Below are 7,897 nucleotides of genomic sequence, written 5' to 3' on the forward strand. Positions count from 1 at the left end.
CTAATACAATTTGCAAACATTCAAAATATAACAAGAATATCCAATTCAACAATTAAATTTTTAAAATTCGCATTCAATAAAAAGAAATAGAAGGGTTTGAAGGGCTTTTTTTTTTTTTTTTTTTTTTTTTCAAACCAATTTGAAATATTATATATATATATATTTTCCGTCTTGGATCCGCGTTGGATGTAGGAAGAACACTGATAAGGATAAAAGAAGTGGTCAAATGAAAGACAAGGGTGACGGTACCTATTTGGCCGTCAGCCTTTGTTTAACAAACTGACGGCGCTATGAAGTGAAGAACTCCACAGACAGACGGGATCATAAAGCTGAAGGTCATTCTCAAGCTGACGGTACATAGACCGAAGGCACAACATAGATTGATGGCACTCGTCAAAGAATGCTTGCTAACCACGTTTGCGTGTATAAGTAAATGACTTGCACTCCACGTTTCGTGAAACCTAAGAGGGATTCCTATATTGAAAGGATCCCGCGAAATATGCCCAAGGAGACTCCTATAAGGAAAAGACTTCTACTCCAAGGAAAATGGGTCAGACCCTACTACTATAAAAACCAAGCACCCTCACGAACCAAGGTACGCATAATTTACCCTCTCTAGCACTCTAGAGTAGTGAGAATAGTTCTGACTTAACCTTCGGAGAGTATTTGGCCGGTACCACACCAGTACTCTCTGCTAGGTCCTTTCTTTTCGTTGTGCAAGTGCTATTTGTAGCGCACGAGGACCGTGTGGCTTACTGGTGGGATTTTCGGCCTTATCAAACACATAAACTAATATTGGAAACAGAAACACGTTGAAGAGAAGAACAGTAATAATAAAATAGAAGGATGGCGGGACAAATAAACCATCTTAACAAACATTTAAAAATAAGAGGATGAAGGTGTTTTTTTTTTTTTTTTTTTTTTTTAATAAGCGGATGAAGAAACGTGATTGACAAAGGAATTAAGTTTAGACAAAAGGCCTGGACTGACACAGAAAAGAGACAAATTGGCTAGCAAATATTTATTATTATTATTATTATTTTGCTCAAAAATATTTATTATTTAATGTAATGACGGGGAAATAAAATAAAGATGGGGTAGCTCAATGCATTTTAAAAATTATGGGGAGAATATTTACGTGCACATGGTACACGTTATATATATGTGTAACACATTTTCCCATATTATATTTAATTAATGACAAGATGCAAGAGTAGGCCACCATTCTCCTACGAATTTTCTACCCAAATGACCTCAAAAGTTGTACTAAGCCTCTGTTTGGATACTGCAAAGCGTTTCACCTCCTCTTTCTTTCTTTCTTTTTTTTTCTTTTTTTTTTTGGTTTTTTTTTGCCGTGATTGTTGATTGGAAAGGTGTAAACAGTACACATCTCAGCAACTTTTTAGTCATGAGACCTACAAATGAATCCCACGGTATTATTTATATATTTAAAAATTATTTTGTTACAGTATTTTTCAGTTTTCAATTTTCAACTGTATCCAAACAGACCTAAAGAAAAAAATCAAAATACTCCAAAGAAAACTTATAAAGGGAAAAGTTGTGCCACTTCTGTTCAGCATAACTTAAAATACTCCAAAGGAAAATTTTAGTACAGATACTTTTGTGCTGTGAGTGGCAAAAAATACATAAATAAATAAATAAAGAAATTCAAATGATTATCAATAAAGCAAAATATGGTTAGCAGATTCCCCCCTATTCTTAGGCTTATCTTTGACCATGATGTCTCTTCATCTTACGGGGGCATCCAGCTTGTGACAAATAAAAAAAACTAAAAAACTTGCACGTTTTTATTTCCCTTTATAATGTGAGCATTTGGGTTCAGAGTTTCTGCTGAATCCCACGTCTGTTTCCTCTTTTTTTTTTTTTTTTTTTTAACGTAAGGGAATAAAATTTATTATTTATGAGACAAATTTTACTGTTAATATACTGTTCTGTTATTGTTTATGCACTATTTATCATTATAGTAGCATTGTTCATATATTAAAAAATATTAAAAATGAGTTTTACGGTACTATTTACACATTTAAAAATTATTTTACTATAGTGTTTTCAATTTTCAGTTCTAACAACAATAAATTCAATCTAAATGGATCCAAAGTAATTGAACACTTTTACATTACATTACAACCCGCTACCCAAGTGATATACATTGCGTTTGTGGCGTTTGCGTTTTGCTGCTTTTTTTTTTTTTTTTTTTTTCAGTGCTGATGAACGGTAATCGATACTGTTCATCCACGTGAAGACTATGTATGGAAGACAAATTTACTGTTTATGAATCACATTCTAAGATATTATTTATGTATTTAAAAATTATTTTACTATCAAGTTTTTAGTTTTTAATTTTTAATTTTAGTAAAAATAAGTTATAACTAAACAAATACTTAGTAAGAAAATAAAAAATTTCACGACTGTAGAATAATAAGTGTGGAAATTCATTTTTCTTGGCGGTGGTTGAAGAAAAGCTAGGATATATCAGTGACTGTGAATTGTGAACTGATAATGCACCGCGTGGACTTCATTGGCCAGAGTAGGCCCTCAGGCTTTTGAGATATTGGATTCCAAAGGGCAATAAATGCTTTGCTCACTGCTCACTGCTCACTGCTCACTGCTCACTGCTCACTGCATAGGGTACGTTTGCTTTTTTCACTTATTGGTTAGGTGGGGCTCAATTATTTTGAGTTTTACACCCCCCGCTTTTTTCACTGGCTCAATTATTTTGAGTTTTTCACTTAGTGGTTTGGTGGGGCTCAATTATTTTGAGTTTTACACCCTCCACTTCATTGGCCAGAGTAGGCCCTCAGGCTTTTGAGATATTGTGAGCATTTGGACAGAGCTGAAGCTGAAAGTTGCGGGGCTCAATTATTTTGAGTTTTACACCCCCCACTACATTGGCCAGAGTAGGCCCTCAGACTTTTGAGATATTGTGAGCGTTTGGGCAGGGCTGAAGCTGAAAGTTGCATTTTAGCCCTGTGTTTTCATGCTTTTTTTTTTTGTTCTGCAGTTAACAGTAAAATTATTGTGTAGGGAAAAAAATACTATTCACACACTGTTTATTCACTGTTCACGTACTATTTATGGGTCCCACGATACTATTTACACATTTAAAAATTATTTTGTTACAGTATTTTCAATTTTCAATTTTCAATTCCAGCAACAATAAACTCAATTCAAACAGACCCAATATATGGGAGCAGGTCGGTGTGTCATTGTTAGGTACAAGTTAGTAGAAAAAATGGTTTTGGAGCAGTACTATGTTTGTGTGTTCAGTGTAGAGAATGCTATATTATCCCTAGCCCTAGGCCTTTTCTTTTAGGATCTTGTTCCACAAATATACGTACATTCACGCGCACACACACTATTCAGAAAAAGAAGAAGAAGAAGGTCGAAGAAGAAGAATGGTGGAGATAGAGAAAGTCCTTCACATGAATGATGGAGACGGAAACACAAGCTATGCAATCAACTCGCTACATCCAGTCAGTCCTCTTTCTCTCTCTCAACATCGTTTTCTCATATATATCAACCTCATTTCTTCTTTTTTTAGAGAACGGTGGCATCTATGGTCAAGCCTATACTCGAAGAGTGCATTGAGCGGCTTTACATAACCCCTATGAAGCACGGGTGCGTTTCGGGACTCGGGTGCGGGTGCGGGTGCGGGTGCGGGACTCGGCAATTTTTGAAAAAGTAGGGTGCGGGTGCGGCGGGACTCGGCGATTAAAAAATTATTAAAAATATTTTTATTTATATTTTCTATATATTTTTACTATTAAAATATTCTTAAAAAACACATTAATATACTTGATTCATAAAACAAAGAAAGAAGAAGGCAAAAAAACACATCTGAGGTCAGAATTTCGGCTTCTCCGGCGAGTTTTAAGGCCAATTTCGGCCGATTTCGGCCTGTTTCGGCCTATTTCGGCCGATTTCGGCCGTATCGGCCGTATCGGTCGCCGGCCGATACGACCCGATATTGCCGATACGGCCCGATTCTGGCCGAAATCGGCCCGATTCGGCGCGAATCGAAGCCGATTCGGCGCGAATCGAGCCGCGTCGGCGCGAATCCAGCCGATTCGGCTCGAATCCGAGAAAAAAAAAAAAAAAAAAAACTCAGACGCGGCCGGACTCGCGGTCAACCGCGTCGGACGCCGCGTCCCGCGTCGCGCCGCGTCGGACTCGGGTGCGCCACCCTCCCAGCCGCGTCCGTGCTTTCTAGCATAACCCTCCTCCCTGAGTGTTTGAAGATGGCAGATTTGGGATGCTCAACTGGATCCAACACCCTTTTAGTTGTATCAGATGTCCTCGAGATCATCGGAACCAAGTCCAAAATGTTGAACCTCCCACCACCATCGTTGCAAGCATTCCTAAACGATCTTCCTGGGAACGACTTCAACACTATTTTTAGGTCATTGCCGAGCTTCTATACGAAGTTGGAGAATGAGAAGGGAAGCTCGTTTGGGCATTGTTTCATAACCACAGTGGCCGGGTCTTTCTATGGCAGGCTCTTCCCTAGCAATTCCTTGCACTTTGTTCATTCTTCTTATGCTCTTATGTGGATCTCCATGGTTAGTTATATTAGCTATAACTCCCTCTTTTTCTCTTTAGCTACTTATAACTTCTCCATTATTAGTGATACTTATTTATAAATTTCAGCTGCTTCAATTTTTATGATTCAGTTTAGTTACTAAACTACTTAAACAACGTCGTCTTTTAACATAATAGTATGACAGGACTTCTTATGAGAGATTCATAGGGTAGCATTTTTGGCTTTCAAGATTTGAGTCGTTTTTTGGTGCGTATAAAACCACTTAAAATAACTAATGTGTGTAATAAATACACTCTTTTATATGTATAACAATGAGAAATATATATAGGTACCAAAACAGTTGGTTTGCGAGACCCAGGAAGCCTTGAACAAGGGGAATATATGCATTGCAAAGACAAGCCCTCCTGCCGTGTTTGATGCATACTTAAAACACTTTGAAAAGGACTTCACAATGTTTCTCAAGTGTCGAGCAGAGGAGTTAGTCCCAGGTGGTCGTATGGTCCTCACAACTATGGGCAGCATTAAAAGCGATGATCCTCTGAGCATATGGGAAGTTGTTGGACTGAAACTCAATGACATGGTCTTGGAGGTAAGGAAGTGTCTAAACTCTAAATTCTTGCGAGAGATATGAGGTAAAAAAAATTATAATTAATGAGGAAAACACTAAAAGATATTACTGTAAAATGTTTATAAATTATTATGACAAACCACACCATATAAATAATATTCTAGTACTTTTTTTTTTCTCCTAATAAGAATTAGGGCAGATTAGCTTTTTTAAGTTTAAAGTGGGTGAGTTTATTTAAACCTTAAACTTTTAAAATATTACAATTGCGCGTGCACTTTTGGCGCTAATGATGTCGGAAATCGTTAGTAAGTCACACAGTCTTCACATGCTGAAGACAACACCTACACAACACAGAACAAGAAGACTTTAAGAGAGTACTGGTGCGGTACTGACCAAAGACCCTCCTAAAGTTAAATTAGAAATCTTCTCACAACCTTAGAGTGCCAGAATTAGGGTCAATTATGCGTACCTGAGTGCTTCTAGGGGTTTTATAATAGTGTAGAACCGACTTTTCCCTTTCTTGGGGAAGAAGAATTTTTCCTTATAAAGAAGATCCTTATTAGAGCACACATTTTATGGGATTATTTCCATATAAAGATTTCATTGACTAGGTTTGATCGTGAAGTGCAAGATATTTCCTTCCGAAGTTTCTTGAGGACTACTTAAACCATGGGCATGCCACGTGGCCTTGCTACCGTCCACTCTGTATCCGTTGACTTTCTGATCCGTTCGTCATGTTGGGTCCGTCCTCTTGTGTACAAGCCCCCCGTCTTCTTCCCTTGTCTTTATCATGAGCCAAAAGTATTGTCACTCATGACTGGTTTAGTAGAATGAGTCAGTCTATATCTATTTTACCCTCTTCAAGTGCGATGGTCACTCTACAAATATAAGTATTTATGGGATATAGGAGATAAACGCTGGAGTTCAAATCTTTAAGAGAGAGCTTCATATACATATATACTTAGATTATTCTAGAGTAGAATTTCTATCTTATATATAAAAATCAAAATTAAAAAAAAAAAAACTTTATTATTTCTAAATGAAATAAACTTTATTGTTTCGTACAATTTTCTTTAAATTTTAAAGCTTTGGGTAAGTTTCCTTTAAGACTCAAAGTTTGAAATAAATTTCATTTAAATAATTTGATTTAATGTTTGATGTTTAATGCAATTAACTGAAAAAAAATGAGGTAGAAGATTTGAATAAAATGTTTTTAGAAATTTTGAAGTTTAAATGAAGCATTTTGAAAGTTTATGTTTTAAGTAAAATACAGTAATACACCCAAAACTTTAAGTTTTGAAAAATAATTTATCCTAAAAATTAAGTAATGTTAAAAATATTATATAATTTGGCGCATAAATATGTTACAAATACAAATCGTCCTGCTAAAATGCTAATTTTAAAATATATAAAGACTAATGTAATATTGTAGAGCACTTAAAATTCATCAATAAACATAAAGACGGAAGATAGAGACAATTATGAGCCAATTGTAAGTTACGTCTATGAGCGACACTTGTTGACTTGTCTTTGACCTCCATTCGCTTATGCTGATCCAAGATGGGGTTGTTTTACTCCATTTGCGTAACATAAGTTTAGAGACAACTATTTATAAATAAAAAATTGGTGATGATGGTGAGCAGAAAAAAAAATTATTCTATATGCAACGTTACGTTACTCATTTTACTTATGCGTGAGTTATCTGATAGAGCAGAATTTTATTATACACTAATTATTTTACAGAGTTTTACTCAAATGCAAAAAAATAATGATTTTAGTTTTTTTTTTTTTTTAGTAAAACAACAAGTTTAACCTTGTCTATAGTATCTGTTGTCGTGAGATCCTGCTCTCCAGTACCATTTTATTTTATTTTTTTACAAGGAATTAGATGTAAGGCTCAGTTTCAAATAAATAAATAAATGTAAAGCTCAAGTCTGTCTTAAATGACTCACCCAACTCTAGGTTTTCGTTTGAGAGTTCATAAAAAAAATTGAATGAAATAAAATAAAATGTTTGTAAAGGAATAGAAAGAAGTGAAATAAAAAGTAGTTTGGTAAAACTAACATGTAAATCTCACCTCAGCAACATAGGACAAGCCTACATACAAGAAATGGTTTTCGTTTTCTCTATACTAAGTATAATAATTCAAAGTTTTCAACATCTATTGGCATTTTTAATTATATAATAAGAAAATGATACCCAATTACGTTTTAATTAATTTCAGGGTCTAATAGAATCAGAGAAATTGGACAACTTCAATTTGCCGTACTATGCACCTACTTCGGAGGAAGTAAAGAAGGTGATTGAGGTTGAAGGATCTTTCACTTTACATAAATTTGAAGTTTTCAAAATGGATTGGGACTCTTACATAAAGAAAGCAAACATTGGCCTCGATAGGCAAGGAAGGGCGGCGATGATAGCCACCGACATTAGGGCCGTGGGGGAACCAATTTTGTCAAGCCAGTTTGGTGAAGAGGCCATGGACGACTTGTTTCAAAGGTTCAAAGCTGTTGTACTTGATCATATGGAGGCAGAGAAATGTGAGTACATCAACTTGGTTATCTCCTTGACAAAAAAGGGTTGAATTATTATAAGGTTAGCGTGAAAGTGGAGCACAAAATAATGTCAATTTATGTGGCAGTCATATGGACATTTCTGTCATTCAGTTTGTGTGAGTGTCTTATTACTGATATTAATTTCCAGTGAAACTCAATTATTTAGACTTTTCTGTGTGACATTTAGCCATATAAACTATTGTTGGTAATTTA

At 35.5% G+C, this 7,897-nt stretch overlaps 1 protein-coding gene across 1 annotated transcript; it reads left to right on the top strand.

Moving 5' to 3' along the window:
- The first annotated feature begins 3,175 nt into the window (after positions 1-3,175).
- Positions 3,176-7,897, top strand: LOC115967288 (salicylate carboxymethyltransferase-like). Its single transcript, XM_031086366.1, has 5 exons — positions 3,176-3,494; positions 3,563-3,617; positions 4,231-4,580; positions 4,890-5,150; positions 7,354-7,897. Exons 1-5 carry the CDS (start codon positions 3,417-3,419, stop codon positions 7,711-7,713), a joined length of 1,104 nt encoding a protein of 367 aa, XP_030942226.1. The 5' UTR covers positions 3,176-3,416; the 3' UTR covers positions 7,714-7,897.

The sequence above is a fragment of the Quercus lobata genome, chromosome 11, assembly GCF_001633185.2.
Source record: "Quercus lobata isolate SW786 chromosome 11, ValleyOak3.0 Primary Assembly, whole genome shotgun sequence".
NCBI lineage: Eukaryota > Viridiplantae > Streptophyta > Magnoliopsida > Fagales > Fagaceae > Quercus > Quercus lobata.